General features: G+C 42.5%; 1 protein-coding gene across 1 annotated transcript in view; it reads left to right on the top strand.

The window, feature by feature from the left end:
- plcb1l (phospholipase C beta 1-like) overlaps nt 1-19,499 on the top strand; it is a 77,087-nt gene that overhangs the window by 42,678 nt on the left and 14,910 nt on the right. Inside the window, exons 4-13 of the mRNA XM_088403232.1 lie at nt 3,093-3,233; nt 4,036-4,115; nt 5,428-5,481; nt 6,403-6,478; nt 8,032-8,132; nt 8,785-8,951; nt 14,441-14,587; nt 15,769-15,926; nt 16,001-16,083; nt 16,483-16,567. Coding sequence (XP_088259358.1) covers nt 3,093-3,233; nt 4,036-4,115; nt 5,428-5,481; nt 6,403-6,478; nt 8,032-8,132; nt 8,785-8,951; nt 14,441-14,587; nt 15,769-15,926; nt 16,001-16,083; nt 16,483-16,567 — 1,092 coding nt within the window. The remainder of the gene's footprint in view (nt 1-3,092; nt 3,234-4,035; nt 4,116-5,427; nt 5,482-6,402; nt 6,479-8,031; nt 8,133-8,784; nt 8,952-14,440; nt 14,588-15,768; nt 15,927-16,000; nt 16,084-16,482; nt 16,568-19,499) is intronic.

Raw genomic sequence — 19,499 nt, 5'->3', positions numbered from 1 at the left:
TACACCCGAGGGGAACGGATGACCCGCGATAAAAGATTCCCATCTCGTTCGGCTTCCTCCCCATCCTTTTTCCGGAGATTTGTTCGCGTTGTCGACGAGCTCACTAGAGACGCTCGCCCCGTACGCAGTATGAAAGGTTTCCACGCAATTAAATAGGCCGTTTGATCAGCGGAGAAGCTTTAAAGCTCAGCTACACACCCACAGCAGGCGAAGGAGAAAAAAGGATCTGGAGCTCCCACAGCGCGGGTGTGAATCGCAAGGTTTTTAAGTTGTCTTAGCAGGGCGGGATTAGCATTCGCTCTGCCCGAGTACCGGGCAACGCAAGCGCAAAGGAAGTACTTCCTATTTTTCAATTGATCTTTTTATATTTACGGGACACAAGTGTTTTGTATTGAAATATTTACTAGGGAAGTTAGATAGCACTTTTTCTTAGGTCAAGGGTCAGCGACCTGCGGCTCCACATGTGGCTTTCATACTAAATAAAGCAAAATGACGAACAGAGAACGTAAACAGGAAATATTCCAAATAAAATAACACAGGTAAGTAAACAAACTGGAGCACTTGATGAATTCTTCACACTGAATAAAACTCATCTCAATGCCCCTTTGTCAACACGGACGTTGGTTCGCGCTGCTTGCTTCTTTAATGATTAACATCTTCACTTCAGATGGAATAAAGGACCGGGTCAAAAATGCTTTTTGACTGTTAAAGGTTGCCAGTTCATGGTCTAGACGATAAAAAAAATTGTTACATAATAATCATTAAAATACACATAATAATAATAATGATAAATAAACAAAAATAAATAATATAATAATTATAATAAAATAATCGTAATAAATAAAAATAAATAATATAATAATGATATTGTGATAATTATAATAATTCAAAATAAATACATGTATACATTTAGAAATCCATTTATTTTAATAAAATACTAATAATTTAAATGACAAAACAAGATTTTAGACAACCACAAATTTTGTCAAGCCATTGTTGCAACGTGCTTCCTGAAACAACTTCAAAATAAAAGCATATCAAAGCGTTTCGGTCCATAAATTATTTGATCTGGTAATGTTCATTATTTTGGAGTTAGGCTTCTCGCCACATTTGCTGGCATGTTTTACCGTCAAGCAGAGCAGTCACATGCTGTGCAGAGCATTATCAAGCAGCACCTTCTCATGTAAACTTCATTGCAAAAACACCGACCAAAAGAAAATCGATCTTACGCTGCGCAAGGACGAGAAATCCCGTGACATCTTTTCGTACGCGATCTCGTCCGAAACCTAATAAAAAATAGCACTCATAATCATCAGAGTCAATCGGCAGTTTGATGAGCTTGTTCCCCTAAAAATGGTTTTTGTAAGCAACTCTCAACGCCGTCAGCAAGTGCGCCCACGCAATGTCTCACTAAAGCGAACTAGCAATGAGCCTTCCGATTGATTAATTGATGAATCCGGCCATCCCGTTGCTTTTATTTCAGCTCAATGACCCATCCTATCCCGTCCTTTCACCCCGCCCACCGTTTGGCTCCCGCCACACACCGTAACTCACAATACCCCGGCGCAAATTACATTTCACTCCCACGGCTTTCAGCCATTCTTTGTCCGTGACTTTCCTCATGTTGCCACTTCCTTTGGTCAGTCCCTGCTATGAGCTAACACGTCACAAGGGACCATTAATGGCTTCTTCTTGGCGGCGGTGCGTTTTAGCAAATTGAAACCGCCCCCACCCCTACCCCCCACCTTTTTTTTATGGCTCGCTTGATGGTCGGCGAGACCGATGGTTCCCTGGCCGTAATCATCCGGCTTTTTGATTATCGGCCGGATGGCCAAAAGGGAAAAGTAGGCTGGAGGGGTTCTGGAAATGGCGCCAAGAGGGGGCAACGCTCCATATTGGCCATCCTGGCAGGACACAAAGCTCTTTGTTTGATCCGTTCGGTTAGCGCAGCTCGTTTGCTTTCCCCGCGAAGCTTTCACGAGACCTTTTGTTGTTGTTAATTAAGCGACTGTTTGGTATGCCGGTCCACAGAGAGAGAAGGCGTCTTATTCCTCCTCTTTTCCGCCTCAGAGGTATTTTGTATTTCTCTAATAGGCTGTGTTCCACGCAGATGAGCTGTTTAAATGTATATTTGTTTTACTGCCTTCTCCTCCTCCTCAGACAATTACATTTCTCCATGCGCATCCCAGAGTCAATCCTGGAGAGCTGGAACCTTGCCAGGGTGCTTTGTTTTTTTTGGGGGGGGGGTGTCTGAGTTTGTGTGTGTGCGGGGGGTGCAACACACTGAACTGCAAGCATTGAAATTGCTCAGTGTGTAAGAGCAAGTGAAGTTCAGTTAAATGCATCGATTGTTCTGATTGATTGGGGAGGGGTTAGCGCCAGCAACGAAATAATGGAGTTTTACGGAACTCTTCATTTAGATGGGATCAACTTACAAATGGTTTTGTTGGCAAAAGGTGCTGCGTTCCGTGGCGGAACCCACGGTTAGTTTTCAGCATTGATCAAGAGAAAACGCAACGAAGCAATCGCATTTTTAGATTTCAAAGATTTAAAATTGACTTACAGGTAATTGTTGTTTATTTTGTATTCTTATGAAAAAAAGATAGTTAGCTGAGGACACGAGCGGTAAATCTTGCACCACATTTCAGCTCAGGCTCGGTTGTTGTCATGCATCAAAGTTAGGTAGGGTACAAATGCTTGAAGTGAAGCACGCAACATTACACAACAATGATTTCTGCACGTGTACCTTTGTACTAGTTATGTGCATCCCGGGCTATAAGTACTTTTGGCAGCATGATGCAAATACATTACTGCTACAGTCGCCAACGCCTGTCTTTTTCTTCCAAGCTCGCTCTTGTGGTCTTCCAGGCCGTAAAAGTGAGCACTTCACATGCTGTCTGCTTTTAAATACCACAACAATTAAGCGCTTACACTCTTGCTTTTCACCTCTTGATGTCTATAAAGGGCAAAATGAAAAGAAGAACCTTTTACATGTGACAGGGTGGCAATGCAATATTGCTCTTTTCATGGCATTTAACCCCTTTTTAACATCTATTCTCTGCTTTTGTTTTTGACCCAAACGCGTCTTCTAGGAGGCAAAACTGCGGGAGCTGCTGGACGTCAGCACGCTGGTGGGAAAGATGGAGAACAGGATGCTAACGGTGGTGAGCGGCACCGACATGGTCAACGTCACGTACCTGAACTTCATGGCCTTCCAGGAGGAGACGGCAAAGGTGAGCAAGAGTGAGAGAAACGCTTCTCCAATTCATTGCTCACAGGTTCCCTTAGGGTTATAAACTTATTTTTTTATCGCCCTTCCCAAAAAAAATTTTGTTTTATTTATTTCGTATGTGGAGGCTAAAACATTGCATAACGTCACAAACCATGACAACTTTCATGCCATGCAGCCGTTCCTTTTAAATGCTTGCAAACGGGAGGTCAAGAGGTACCCCTTATGGGTGCCAAATTTAGCCGATGGTGGGTTGATTTACTGCCATTAAAAATTTGAAATATCATTTTTGGACACGAATCCTTTCAACTCGTAAACGGGGTGCGATAGAAATTTTATCCCAAAACACTGGGTGGCGCTAGCGGGCAACTTCTGCAAGCCTTTCAATTATTTCACTGATTGGCTTAGCCTGGACTGTCATCATGCAAAAGTCTTTTTACTTTTTACTTGCTTGTACAAACATGCTTGTGAAATTCTGTTGTTGTGATTTATTGACCTATTCACTACTCTAATTATGACTTAAAAATGTATAGATAGGGCTGTTAAAACTAAAAATATCTTAATATTTGTTGTCTTGACTGGCTATTATAGTTTATTCAAAGGCAGGTCGCCATGGCAACAACTCCCGCTATTCTTCAGCGTATCATCTCAATGCTTTGCCAATTGAAGGAGGAATTGTTTGATATCGTTGCTCCGTGTGTATGACAATTGCGGCAGACCTCATTTTACATCCCTTGTGTTTAACTGTGTACAAAACTTTCTTAGTTATTTTGGAGGTTTGTGTGTATGTTTTATTCCCCCCACAGGAATGGGCAGAGGAGCTTTTTAGTCTGGCTTCCAACCTGCTAGTGCAAAACATGTCCAGAGAGGCCTGCCTGGAAAAAGCGTAGGTCATCTCTTCACGCACACACACGCAGACACGCACATGCCTCCATTAAAGGCAGACCTCAGTTGACTCGCGTTTTGCGGCGTAGCGCGTGGCCGGTGACCCGGCCAATGACTTTTTAAACACATCGTTGTCAGGCATCAGCGCCACGCCCTCTCCGAGCACACCGTTCGATCCCTCTCGGCCGGAGTGACCTGAAATATGAATTGGCCAGCAACACGCAGCGTTTTTTTTTTTTTTTTTTTCCCTCCTGACAGCAGGCAAATTGACTTATGAGACAATAAAAGCGGCCATCGACCCAACGCGCGCTGGGCAGACTTCTGTCGGATTGTGTCCTCCAGCGTGATGCTAACGTGTAAGAGCAGGCCATGCTAACAATTTCAATGTTTTGCTATGGGATGCCACGCTCGCAAATGAGTTTTAATTGACTGTTAGCGCTTTTTGTTCCTGCTTTTATGGATTTGAAGGAAAAAGTATTGACATTAAATCATTTATGTAAGATAATATTCATCAAATAATCATGAAAATAAATATCAGAAGATATCATGGTTATCACTCTGTTTTTTTAGCACGTGTTTTATGTTGTTCAAGCAAAACAGAATACAATTGTATAGTAACTTCAAAGTTAATTTAGCTTTTTAAATAAAGTAACAACAAGAAATAAAATTTTATAGCCTGGCAATTTTTTTATTACAGAACGATTTAGACCTCATTGGTGTCTTTTTTTTTTTAAGCCAATTTCTGAGAGCGCAATTCTTTTTTTTTTTTTAACTTTTATTTATGCATGTCAGAGTGCATCGTGTTTTCAAAACTGGCAGAAATGGACTCAGTCCACATGACTTTTCTTATTGCAAAGGCAACTCTACTTGGAATAAAAGATCAGGACGTCAATTTTGAGTCCAAATAGTTATTTTTAAAATACATCAACTTTTCCAACTGTTACACACATCAACATTCTTGTCTCTTTACATCCACAAAAAAAACAGCATCATTATGGATAACGAGCATTACTCTGTCATTTTCATACATTATAATTCTTCCATTGCTGTGTTTTCAATAAAAACTCTGAACGGGGGCCAAAAGAGTGGCATTAATGCAGCGCGAGTGCCATACGATGTGAACTTTGTCGCAGATATGAATTATTAGCCAGCAGCCACTTAAGGGCCCAGATCCTGTTGCATCTATTTATAGCGCCGCCCGGTATTAGCTTGCATATGCTAAACTGTCATGTAACCGCCAGCGTTTATATACGTCAGTCATACGACACATTGTGTTGCTCAAGTATGATCGTAATGCTTTTTGTCGTGTGCAGATATACCCGACTGAAGCTGCAATTGAACCCTGAAGGTCGAATCCCCGTCAAGAAGTAAGACGTCTCATTCTCCTTCCTCCTCCTCCCGTGCCGGCTTTATGCCGGTGCTTACCCTGAATATATGGCCGCCATTAAAAGTGAGCGGGGAGCCAGGATTTAGACACTTTTTAGTGCAATGAGCCAATTAATTCAAACCTTTAATTAAAAGACTAAGACTACATAGCGGCCTAGCGCTAGGAAGGAAAGGGAGTCAGTTTCGCCACGCAAGCGCAAAAAGTGCGCTTACAATGATTAATAGAATAGAATAGAATAGAATAGAATAGAATAGAATAGAATAGAATAGAATAGAATAGAATAGAAATGCCTTTATTGTCATTACATAGCTAGCATACAACTAAATTGGGAGCACTGCTCCAGTTGGTGCATCTTAAATAAATATAAACATTAAATAGAAATTATTATTCCAGAATAAAAAGAAATGTTGTTTCACAGTGTGCAATTGTTATAATCGATAATTATTTTTGGTCCTAGAGACAATAAATTGTCCAATTGCTCAGAATTCCAGTCACTCGACTAAAATTACTTTTAGAAGTCTTTACTTTTATGTAAAAATGGGTGATGGGTGATCTTTTTTTTTGAACCAAAATCAAACATTTGCAAACATTTGGCTTTTAACTTGTAAATCAATGATCAACATGGTGGCGCGGTGGAAGAGTGGTTGCACATCTGCCTCACAGTTCAGACGTCCTGGGTTCGATTCAGGCTCTGACCTTTCTGTGTGGGGTTTGCATGTTCTCCCCATGCCCATGCATCTTTTCCAGGTCCTCCTTACCTCCCCAAAAACATGCATTTTTCAAAATTATGGTTATTCTTTTTTAATCGGCAAAACGATGATCATTTCTAGGTGGTTTGTGTCCTTGTTCAGGAATTCTCAAATTCCAGGCTGACGTCCATGCATTTGTGTCATCCCTGCAGCATCTTCAGAGTGTTCTCGTCGGATCGTAAGCGAGTGGAGACGGCCTTGGAAAACTGCAACCTTCCCTCCGGCAGAGTAAGCCGCCAAAACATTCCTCTGTTCTCCCTTCTTTGTTGTCCTCGTCTCTCCTCCTCCTTGTCCCCCTCCTTGGTTTTCATGCGGTTGTCAGTCCCGCCGTCTGAGTCATCCTCGCTTGTCATGACACAAAGGCACCCGAGGGAGCCGCATTGATGCAACTGCTTTATTTTTACCCTCCTCGCATGTCATTTCACCCCCTCGTTTGTGCACCAACCCTCGAGCTAGTACCGCCAGCGTCCCGTCAAAAGCATGGCTTTTCGACTTATGGATTTGTCTTAAACATTTAGCAAGTGTTTTCATGAGTCATTCTTTTGTTGTTGCTTTTCATGTCATTGATCTTTAAAAGTGTGACAATCATAGGATTCGGCAATTGTATTTACTTTTTGGATTATTTTGAGCATGTAAATGAACTTTAGTTGGGGGTCATGCGAAGAGCTTCCTGTGTGATGTCATTGCTAAAATGCTTGTAAAATGATCGTAAACATCGATGCAAATAACTATTGTCTTGTTTGTGGGCACGCAGGCACATAAATAAATGATTAAAATGCATCACAAACTGTAACAAATACGGTAGACATCACAGGCTGTGATAACGTATTAGATTGCGGTCATATTGGCGCGAGCGCTGGTGTCTCGTGTCTCATATTACGTATCTTGAATTTTCTCCCGTTACTAGAGACAATATTTTTGTGCCGAGGCGTTTCGTAAGCGGAATTGTTCGTAACAAGTGTTTATTATTCCTCTGCAAATTATTCTTAATTGATTTTCCTCAGGCAAAATAGTCATCATAATAATGTCTTTCATTGTTATTGTAATTTTTTTACAAATGGGTTGACTTCCCTTATGAATGTGCTATTAATATATTTTTTCTAGGTAGATACAAACAAATAACATCAATCATGGTGATACTTGCTTTTCGTTGCAGAGGAGAAATTCAAAGCGCCCCACTCCCATCCACCAAAAATGTGTCTAGGTTCTAAAAAGCAGTAAACGTGCCAGTTTGAATGTTTGCAAAGTGGTGACAACTGCTTACATGGCGGCGCTGATGCGTCGTAAAAAGAAGACTAATGAATGGCCTCTTAATACAAACACCATGAACACGAAGGAATACAAACTCGCTCACTCTCATAAACACACACACACACACACACGTGTATATATAGATATGTAGAGCGAGCAGTAGCTAATTAGCACAAGGAGCACAGGAACAAACGTGTTGCTTTGCGAAACTCTGCCGGGATTTGCTGCTGCTCCTTCGGGCTCGTAATTACAGCTAAATGCTCCGCCTGTTAATCCAGAAAGAAAAATCACACAAAAAAACACACGCGCGCACACAATGACTCATTGACCTGTGTGTAGGTGTGTTGATAAGCCGAGAACAGGAAATGGATCATACCGCCGACTGGGACACATCTTTAAAACAATCAGCTGTGGGCTGAAGTACTGGGACACAACCCCTGATTTAAAAAAATAAATAAAAATAAATAATAATAATATAATAATGCAACAGTTTTGCATAATTTAATACATTTTGTCTTTTTGCAAACTAGAATGACTCCATCCCCCAAGAAGATTTTACACCAGAAGTGTACAACCTGTTCCTCAGCAACATCTGCGCCCGGCCCGAGCTGGACCACATCTTCTCTGACGTGTAAAATGTTCAATTCTTTTATTTTTTTCTTCATCAATCAGTTGGTAGGGTTGCCATCGCCTTGGTAACCTAACAAAAAGTGAAATCAAGGCTGTGGCAGATAGTGCGGGATAAAGGGCAAGTCTATTTGGAGACGCAAAAGGGAATTGATTCATTGTCCCGCACGCACACTCGCTCACACACACACAAATATACACACAGAGGATTTCAGGTCATGTATTGTCCTAGTGATTGCATTATTTCAAGTAAAATTTAGCAGCTTGTTAATTTTAAGAACCATTTATTTGTAATTGCTGTCTATGGCAGTGTTTCTCAACCTTTTTTCTGTACCCCCTGTGAAATATTTTTAAAGTGCAAAGCGTTTTGGGTTAAAAACAAAAAAAACCCATCCCCAAAAATAACTTTCAGTAAACTTACATGCAGCCTCCAATCCCTTATTTTTCAATTTCAAGCCTTTCTTATTTTTGTTTTGATTCGCGTTCTTAAGAACATCAAAATGCTAAATGCTGAAGACTTCAGCATTTAGCATTTTGATGTTCTTAAGAACATTCTTGATGAAGACTCTATTAAAGAAACATCCCTGTTTATCAAATTCTTATCACGAGTGCATATTACGTTACCTACCTTTTGTTTCTTCTTCTTTGTGCTTCAGAGGTGCAAAGAGCCGTCCGTACCTGAGCGTGGAGCAGATGACGGAGTTCATCAACAACAAGCAGCGAGACCCGCGGCTCAACGAGATCCTGTACCCGCCCCTCAAGCCCGAGCAGGTCCAACAGCTGTTGGACAAGTACGAACCCAACGCCGCACTCGCGCAGAACGGTTAGTATCAATCCATCTTTGAGCGTCTCATGGTCAGTGGATGGTCAAAATAATTGGGATGCCATTTTTGACCAATTCATCAAACGTTGGTGGGCAAATTCACATACAAACTCATCCAATGTAATATCTGCAATGGTAAATCACTGCCATCTACAGGGAGTTTTGTGTAAGTATTTTGTTTTCGAGCTTTACAGTGACATCAGAGCCATTCAAGATTATATATAAGTAATACTATATATTTTGTGACTAATTTTTAACATGTATATACTGTAAAATTTGATGTTTTTACCTGCGGTTTGACACGCATTAGCTAATTAGCATAGCTTTCTAGTGCGACCCCAACTCCGAATTAATTTCATATGGCGGGGGTCCATTTTAAGCCTTGCAAATGGCATTATAATACTTGTTTCCCGTTCGAATTATGTTATTCAGAAACAGATATGTGGAAAAAATTGGTCTGTTTTGAGTTATACGGTTAGAAGTTGAGCCCCCTAAAATGGAGGTTGAAAATGATGAAAAAAAACCTCAACTTGTACTATGAGAAATACGTAAACAAGTAACCTATTGCAGTGAATGAGTTTGAATGCTTAGTGACAAAAGCGTGAGGACGTGCATTACGTCATTTGGTCATGATGGTAAAACTATTGAGATGAACCTCTTGAATGATGGACTAGTATTGTGGTGCAGCTCGGTATGAATAATTCTCACAGACACACTTCAAAACCTCCACAAAATTCTTTCTAGAAGAGTGAAAGCTGCCAGTGGGGGGGAGAAAAAAACCCTTTTTTTTCATAGCTTTGCACTGCCTGTGGATAAACACAGCATCCTCTCTTCAGGAGTGATTTTTTTTTTAAGAGTGCCAGCAGGAGACTGCCAAACACGGCAATGTTTGGAGCAATGTTTACAAGATTAGGACCACCAGACTTGGACCCCCCGCCTGTGAAAAAGAGTGAGCTAAAGCCGGAGCTGGCGTACGATAAAAAATCCGCCAGCCCGGCCCGCTTTTCAGAGTTTAAAAATTGAACATCAGAAGTGACGAGCGAGCGAATAATTCATGAATGAGCGGCGAGATGGACGAGCTGCAGTGAATCACCGAGAGCTCTCAACTCATCCCAGGTGTCGGCCCGCGCACGGGCAAGGACACGCTGCCGCCTTCAAGGTCAAGCTTTCACAAAATCTGCAGAGATCTTTTCGCCAATCGAGTGCCGTGAAGCTCTTTCATATCAGCTCTTTCATGCTGTTTGAATTCGCACATTTTTCACAAGAGTATTTATTGCCATTTTTAGGACCATATCCATGCTTGTTTTTTTTGTAGTTACTACTGTATAATATTCATATTTCAGTTTTATACACGGAAATGCATTTTTAATGCTCAGTCTAGTTTACAAAAACTCTTGAACTTGGATGGATGGAAGGGTGGATTTAATATTTCAAAATTCAAAATTCAAAATGCTCAGTTTTATTTTCAATATCAGACACAGTTCCCTCAAGAGAAAGTCTTGACAGTATTTTCTTGACAGTAACCATAGCATTCCGATGACCATATTTTCAGCACTATAAAGCACACTGGATCATAATCTGCTCATTTTAAAACCGTTTTCCTATACGGAGCGCACCGCATTGTAAGGAGCATAGAATAGAAGCTACAGTAGTGGCTGGGCTTGCAATATGCATCCACTCGATGGAGCTTTCCCTTTAAAACTCATTTGTGCATTCTTTCATAATAGATAAGTCCAACCAATTTTGTGCATAAGGTGTTTTATTTAAAATAAATGAATACATCACTCCCATATAGCTGGTCAGATTTGAAAAATAATGTAGCTTTCATCATTTCTAAAGCATATTGAAACACGCATATTAATCAACTGTCATCACTAGTGGGTGTTCACTCATGCTCCTTGGATGCTTGCCCTTCCCCGTCCCGGCGATGACATATTTTTCCCCCGTGCAAAGTATTTCATCCGCCAGAAGGGAAGAGGTGCCATCTGCTCAACAGAGGGGTCGGCGCACTCGTCTGCATGCCCCGTTTTCACCGCCATCAAGGACACTCCTTTGCGTTTTGGTATCGGAATGTGTGGCATTTCATATTGTTATTATTATGATGAAATAATTGTCAATGTAATCGTACTCAGAAAGAGTAATAATTATGAAAAAAGAAATGCATGGATCTTACTCGCAGATGATTTGGTCCATCTTTGCATTTTTATAAATGAAATGCTATCCCCAGAGACAATGAGATGTCTGCTTTACCTGCATTTTTTTGTCTGGGATAATTGTTGCAGAGATTTTACAGATCTTGTTTTCCCGGATAATACTTTTTGTTTATCTCTTATCGGAAAATTTGGATTTCCTGGCTAAGAGCCAATCAGGTTACTGGAATGGCATTACCTCTTTGCATCCTAGAATGCTTTGCTCAATTACATGAATTTGATTTATTCGTATTTAAATCGATAAAAGAATCAATGGAGAAAAAAACACTAGGGAGCTGAAATTTCCAGCAGATGTAAAATTACATGTTAAAGGATTAAAATGACAAATATACGGTTCTGCCGTGCTGTCTGTCAGTACCGATGGACTGCCCAGCTCTGGTTAGTAGCATCGATTTCATGTGGAAATAATCATCTCTTAGTAGCCCTTTAAATAGCGTTGATGTTAACATTGTTAAAAGCGAAACAAGACACCACTAGCGTATCGTCTTTATTGTCACTGAGAGGAAGCCTTTATGTAACTTAATAAAGCCTCATTAAAATCCCAATAAACATCCATACTGGACTTGTTCTATGATTATCCTTATTAGGGCCTGTGCACTAGTTGTAAAGGATCTCTGTCGTCCTTGGAATGTGTTTGTAAACTAAACCTCAAAGCCTGTTGCTAAGAGCAGCAAAAAAAATCTTCAGGCACCAAAAAAAAAAAAAAAAAACCTCAGAAAGTTTGCTTTTATCTGGAAGGCCACACTATATTTCCGTTTCCTGTTCCTACCTCCCCAAAACTGATTGGCTGTCTCGCGTCCCTTTTCGTCACGTCACCAAACACATCCTAAAGATGTTGCCCTATCAACCCATTACCTTCATCCGTCCACGTAGTCCATAAATCCGCATAGACTCCCCTTCGTCGTTGTTGTTTATTTAAAAAAGTCGCGTCTATATGAAACCGCCAAGTGCGGTTTCAAATTCATGTACTGTACAAGCATGCCAAGCCCCCAGGCGGCAGTAGTGTTGCAAATTCTGGCCAATCAGAAAGAACGTTGGACACTGATGTGTCCAATTAGAAAGAACTTCCACCTCTGAAGTATTTGCTTTTTTTGGTGGGGAAAAAAAAGTAGCGCGATGACGCAAATTCCCATTGAAGCTGACCACACACATCCACAAAACTTGGGCAAATCTCCAGAGGTTTTGAAACATTCGATTTTGATGAAAAAAAAAAAGTCTGGCCACATACAGCAAATCGGGCAAAACGAAGACATTTACTGCCCGTTTACATGTAGACAAGGCATGAATCAAGCATTGTTTCTTTACCCAAAGCACAGTGAGCCACAACATAAGGAAGACAGAGCCACTAGTGTCTCTGGAGCCGCAGGTTTCTGAGCAACAAAAAATGTCTTTTGGGATCGTTTTGTCCATTTCCTGTGTTCTTTGAAACATAAAGGCTTCCTGGAGATTGCAAGCATTAGGCGCTTTGGCCCATTCATCATCGCTCGCAGCTTTATTTAATGATTATATTTCTTAACTGATAAAGTTGCTTCCTTGGAAGTGAGCACCTCAGGTCATGGACCATGTTAACACCATTGTTTAGTCTCTCGCGATTGCGGAGGTGAGGGTTGGATTGGTTAGACCTCCCGGTGGCAAGGGGAGCCCCCCCGCCGTCTTCAGGGAGAGCCGGGACGGCGAGAGCTCCGATTTCACAGACGAAAGCCCGGCGTTAATTAGAGAAGTCACTCTGCAGAGGGTGGCGCCGCATTAATTAGCATAAAGTGGCCGGGGGGACTTGCCGCTCCCGCCGAGCACACGCATCACTTTGCATATTTAGCATAACATCAGAATATGTGTGCGTGCCCAGCAGACCGTTTGTGGGGTTTTTTGTTTTTTTTTTTGCTCTGAGCACTTGTGCAATATGCTAAAGCTAGACGAGGCAGCGTGTGTGTTGTATGCTAATTTGTTGAAGCTCATTTGTTCTTTTATGGCCAAGGCGAGACGATAAGCGACCTTGACAAGGCAAAGAATGTGAAAGGTAATTTACAAAGGCTCATACTCGATGCTCACTAGTCACAACATGACAGTAAATATAAGAGAAGCAAAGGTGAAATAAAAACAAGTAACATGAGATCTTTTTGTCCAAATTTCATGTCCAATGTGAGATTAAGCTCAGAAGCTGATTTCATCTCCCAAAATGTCTGTTTCAATAGCAAAATGGTCAATTTTTCTCTTCGGTTCTTCGCATAAGTTCCTGAGACTTTTTCACACAGGTGGGCAGTCCATTGCCACCAACATACCGTCTGTTGATCCGTCACTAACGGACCTTTTTTAGAAGGATGGGCAACCTTACGACGACTGGCCAAGAAGAACGGAAAGTGCATTTTCATCCGTAGTTGTAATCTGTTGGTTCCTCACTCCTGACATCCGTTGCCAGCCAATCGCAGGGCACACAGAGACGAACAACCGTTCACACACCCAATCGCACCCAAGGACAAGTTAGTGTGTCCAATACACCCATCATGCATGTTTTTGGAGTGCGGGAGGAAGCCGGAGAGAACCCACGCAGGCTCGGGGAGAACATGCAAACTCCACACAGGAAGGCTGGAGCGATGGAGATTTGAACTCGGTTCCCTGAACTGTGAGGTGAATGTGCTAACTCCAGTAGAAGCATTCTTGTAAAAAAGCTAGTCCACACTACGTCGTACGGCCATAAACCCATATTATTCGCGTGCTAGCTTCAGTTAGCATGCACCCATTAGCCGGCTTGTATAATAAAATGACGAAGAAGTAAAAGAAGACGACAACTATGAAGACAAAGAGGAGAACTATGATAGAGCAAAGATGATATTTAGTAGACAGTTCTGATTAAATTGTTGCCAGCGATCAAATTATTTGCTATATATAAAATCCATCCATCTGGGGCTATTATATAATATCAAGGCCTTATTTACTTGGCAACTGTTGACGGAGTGAAGTATCAATGCTTATTTTTCCCCTGATATGGAAGCCAGAACAAAAAATACAACCACAGAGGAATGAAACGATTACAGATTGGTTCGGCCTGAAAAATGGCAGACCAACGCTGACGGAAGGGGGCGGGGCCGCTGACTGACAACTGATGGCCCAGCAAAAATCATGAAAAATACCCAGCTCTGCTTTTGCGTGCGTATTGTTGTCTTGCGCCCACCAAATTTTGTCTCAATAGGGGAAACTGGTGCACTATTAGCATCTTGAAATGCATGAGAAAATATCAAACATTCGCCAGTTGATTGTGTTTTTTTTTTTTTTTTTTGACAGGTCAGATCTCGGTGGAGGGATTTGCCAGGTACTTGAACTGCGAGGAGAACAGCATCATTCCCCCAGAAAAGCTGGATCAGAGCGAAGACATGACCTTTCCCCTCTCACACTATTTCATCAACTCCTCGCACAACACTTACCTCACAGGTACACACACACGCAGACTCATTTTTATTCATGAATTTTTCTGCTGTGCCTTGTAAGCGCAAGAAAAAGATGCTCAAATCATTTTTGTCACCTCCCTTCAATGGATGTTAAGACGTCTCCGCTTACTGATTCAATTTCATTGTCGGCCGGATTCTTTTGAAGTGGATCCGACTGTGGCTACTCTGATGGGAATTCGCTGAATTTCCTTAATGGACGGAACGGTGCGGAAATGAGAAAGCTGATGAATCTCGCACTGTGTGATTGTGACATTACATTTGGGGCATTTGTGGATGAAAACAGCCACATAAGAGATTGTTCAGCGTTTGTGAAAACGATATTTACGCTCAAAAAGCACAAGCTATTCCAGTCCGCCTTTAGCTTGTACAAGTTTAGCTTTTTTTTCTATTGCTGTAGACTTCTCAATGGTAGCTAGATTGCAAACGTGCTAGCGTTGCATGCTAACGTAGCAATATAACAACCTGAATACAGAGTACGCAGGTCAAGTGTGCCTTCTGGTTGGGTATTATTTCATTTGACATATAATGACATGCTCACACTCAGTATGCTAACATCGAGGACTTTGTTCAGGTAGTGTTTCAAATGAGAGGTGCTAGAATGCTAGCAATTAGCCTGAGTACACAGGATGCTAAACATTTAGTAAACTAAAAATGTGCCAAAATATGGCAAGGGAGCAACTTTCGTTTAAAAAGGACGAACGATAGATAAATACAAGGCATGGGACGAGATTTCAAAGAATGAGCTCTCACGGGATTAAAAGCCCACAACATTTTTCATCCCGCACACAATCAGTTGTTTTTCTTAATGGTTTGCAATAGAATAGCGCGCAAAATGAGCAGTAAAACACACATAATGAACATGGTGGAAAGGCCAACCAATACTTCAAAGTAAACATTAGCATACCAAAAAATATATGGAAACAAAATGCCTTTATTTTTAAGTTCAGCATGTCGCAATGACGGTTACAACTCTTACCACTGCACAAATTGTCTTCTCCAGGATGGAGTCGCGACTTCTGATAACACAACAGGGTGGCTAAAAAATGACTTGTTTCTTGTCCCACCTTTACTGAATACGCAGCTAGCAAGCTAACCTTAAATTGCTAAAATACTAACATGCTAACTGGTGTAAATCGGTTGTCATTTTGTGTTTTTCTCGTGTAGCGGGACAGCTGGCCGGCAACTCGTCGGTGGAGATGTACAAGCAGGTTCTTCTGTCCGGCTGCCGCTGCATCGAGCTGGACTGCTGGAAGGGACGCACCACTGAAGAGGAACCTGTGATCACCCATGGCTTCACTATGACCACCGAGGTCTCCTTTAAGGTACGAGTCAGGTCAACAAAGTACCTCAACAAGACGGCCACTGAAATAATCCAGCCGCTTGTCGTTGTATTCAGGAGGTGATCGAGGCCATCGCAGAATGCGCTTTTAAGACCTCGCCCTTCCCCGTCATCTTGTCTTTCGAGAATCACGTGGACTCGTAAGTCTGGCTAGGACAACTTAAGCAACATAAGTAAGAATTGGACCTGAATGTACTGAGGTGCAAGTGCTGCATTTGCCATTGCCTAGCTAGAATAAACATGGCCGCCTCCGGAGAGGTGCCACCCCCCTCGTAATGCAATTTAACGATAAGTAGACCTACGGTTATATTTAAAACATAGTTGGTCTTTAAGAACACATTCATTTGCAAGTTTTTGAAATTTACAATCATTGAATTTATTTCTTTTGAATGAAAAACACTCAATCTTACACACTGCGCCTTTAAGAACGTTATCGCTAAGTCGAAGGTTGGCTCAAGTGATTGCAATTGTTTCTGTCTGTGATTCTTCAAGGTCCCCTTTAACAATCGCTAACAAAATCCCGCGCTTTTGTCTTTCAGACCCAAGCAGCAGGCCAAAATGGCAGAGTACTGCCGTTCAATATTTGGCGACGCTTTGCTGACGGAACCTCTGGAAAAGTATCCTGTGAGTGTGACTCGCGCACACACTTTCTGAGACACATGACAGGCAATTCGCGATCTCACATAACGGCCTGGTACGGACAGTTTGTGTCTCATTTGGCAAGGCACGCGTCTCCGCCGTCTGTCGCGCTTCAAAATGGCCTCCCGCAGATGTGATGAATTCATGAGCGTCTTTCTGTTTACATGCTTGTGAATTTTTCACCTTTTATTCGCCAGCATCACACAAGAGTTTGCAGCTGCGTGTGATTAAATGGTCAGACAACAACTTGCACCCGCTGTAATCTCGGCGCCGCTTTTTCTTGGCGGCCTTTTATCAGACTCGCTTCTGTTGCCATGGCTACTGGGTCCAAGCTTGCTTTATGCCTTTGTAGCCAAACTCTGCCATAACACGTACCCCCGTCCAATCCAAAAGTGACATTGTGTGGATTGACACGGGCCGAAATGTGGGCTTGAGATGAACATTTTCCAAGTCTAAAAATGCAAAACTGGACCTTACTGCACCTTATTATAACTGCATCACCCATCACAACTCGTCATAAATGTTGGAATATATTGTTGCTGTGTAATGTAAGGCTGTAGCTATCGAGGTTTTGGGGTTTGGATGTCCTACGTAAAATTAGAATCGAATACCGAGTATTTGGATTTTTTTTTTAGCTTCATTGTACAAAGAAAACGGTTCTTGGAAACTACCAACATCCTGGCAAACAGGAAACTTTTTACAAAGTGCCTAAGGATTTACATTCTGAATGAATAGGCTTAGGCACAAAAAAGTAGTGTTTGCCTTTGTTTTTGCTCTTATTGCTCTAAAAAAGCTAGAAAAACAAAAATACGATTGGACGCCATTTTTCCTGATGACCCATTCACAACATATTTTTCCTTCCAAGCTCCACAGGTACAATTTACAAGTAAATAGTTATTATACTTTGTAAGACGGGCAGAGTTAATGGAGTGAGGTTCCCAAGACAACAAAAGTTAGCATATCAATCCCTGCAACCCATCACAAAAGCTGCCATGGTTTCCTCGCAGATTAAGAACGAACAGCACGTCCGGAGGCGCGCAAGGTAAACGCCATCATAACTCCGTGCCGCCAATCGTTAACAAAGTGCGTAAATCCGTGAGCTAAACATGCCTGGGCGCCCCTTTATCAAGAGCTCCCCTGTTGCCATGGTTACCAGTCCAAAGCTTGCTTTGTCCTCTTGTCAAGCGTTTGCCCCTCTTTCCTCCAAAGACGTCATTGTGTGGACTGGCACAGGGTCATCGCGTGAGGATTTTCGTTTCACATACATACAGCGCTACCTGCTTCCCCGTGATCCGGCAGGGACGTCTTGTCAGAAGCGAGCAGGAGCATTATCTCTCCTCAGCAGACTCAGTCAGCCCTGCAACTGGGGATAAAGCGGGGGAATGTAGCGGGGGGAGTGGGGGGGGGATAGCGTGAGCCGGGAAGTGCTCGCAGAATGTGATGTCACAGAGTACAATTTCCACCAGTGGCCGTGTAATTGTGAGGAAAAGGTGAAGGCAATGACGGCACTTGTTACCCCCCCATCCACACACACAAACACACACACACACACCTCTTGCCTCCACAGCTTAGCCAATGAAATACCTGCTCTGGACATCCTGTGTAATGGTCGTTGGGGAGCTGGATGTCGGCAGATTGGCTAATGCGGCCCGATCGGTTCCGGCTGAGCCTGCGGTGACAATAAAGATGATTGCTGGTTCCACCATAAAATTCAATCCACAAAAGTGTCATTGAGTCGCCTTTCAGGCCTTTTGAAAGCTAAGGAAGGAAGGTTGGAGTCGCCGTGTTTCTATGGTGTGTGTAGGAGCAGTGTGCTTTCGTCCCGGCCTTGGAACGGTGGAGCAGCTCCACACCCTCGGCGGGGATCCTCCAGGGTGCATGGGAGTCAACCAGTCTACATGTACTTTGTGGACTTTGACCGTGTCCCTCGGGGAACTCTGTGGGGGGTACGGGGTACTGGACGCCCTGATACGGGCGGTTTTGTCCTTGGATGACCGATGTCAGAGTTTGGTCTGTATTTCCGACAGTAAATCGAATTTGTTTCCGCCAAGGCCGATTTTTGTCACCATTCATTACTTTTATGGACAGAATTTCGAGGATTGGCCGAAGCTTTGGGGGGGTCACGTTTAGGGGCTCTCAGCATTTCATCTCCTGGGTTTTGTTCACGAGTGAGGGTAGGATGGAACGGGAGATCGACAGGCGGGTCGGTGCAGAGTCTGCCGTGTTGCGGACTAACGTGGTAAAGAAAGTGCGTTACAGCAGGGACGTCATAAACCAGGGGGCCACTGTACTGCCACAATAACAATGGGGCTGGCTTTTATTTTTCTCTAATTGGCTTTTCAATGTCAAGACAGGTTTAGCTCTGATCTACCGTCTCTGCTGCCTTTCCGTGTTTCTTCTGTTTAAAGGTAGATAAATCCCGCCCAAACATTTGTGCTTATGTCAAGCTGTTGTCCAGCTCTGCCGCTAAAAATGTCTTCTGATGTCATCGCTCTCATTCCCAGCCGACCTGCTGCTTGAATTTATCACCGTGTGCGACGCAAACACATAAATATAAAAAGTGACAGGAAAAGTCAGCCTCCCGTCCCCCCCCGTTATAAACGCTGTCAAGGACACTTGCAAATCTGTCCGACTTTGAGAATTCAACAGATGCTTACCATGTTTGACCTCTTCTTTCCTTTTTTGGTGGCATGAGAGATCTCCCATTTTTATTACAAGAGAAAAAGTGCTTGTGGCATGCGGAGCGCCCGAGTTAAATTGAACTCGCCCAAGTAATTTGGGGTTTAAATCAATACGCTCGGTGCCGCGAAGGCCAATCGGGAAGGCATCAACTCTCATATGCGAATGGTGGCGCCGAGTATTGGCCGGGAAAATTAACACCTGCTTGCTTGTTTTATTGTTGTTTTCAGATCACTTT

The sequence above is a fragment of the Hippichthys cyanospilos genome, chromosome 20 (assembly GCF_059441005.1).
Source record: "Hippichthys cyanospilos isolate Australia breed blue-spotted pipefish chromosome 20, RoL_Hcya_1.0, whole genome shotgun sequence".
Taxonomy (NCBI): domain Eukaryota; kingdom Metazoa; phylum Chordata; class Actinopteri; order Syngnathiformes; family Syngnathidae; genus Hippichthys; species Hippichthys cyanospilos.
The sequence above is the reverse complement of the archived record's forward strand: the minus strand, read 5'-3'. Positions and strand labels throughout refer to the sequence as shown.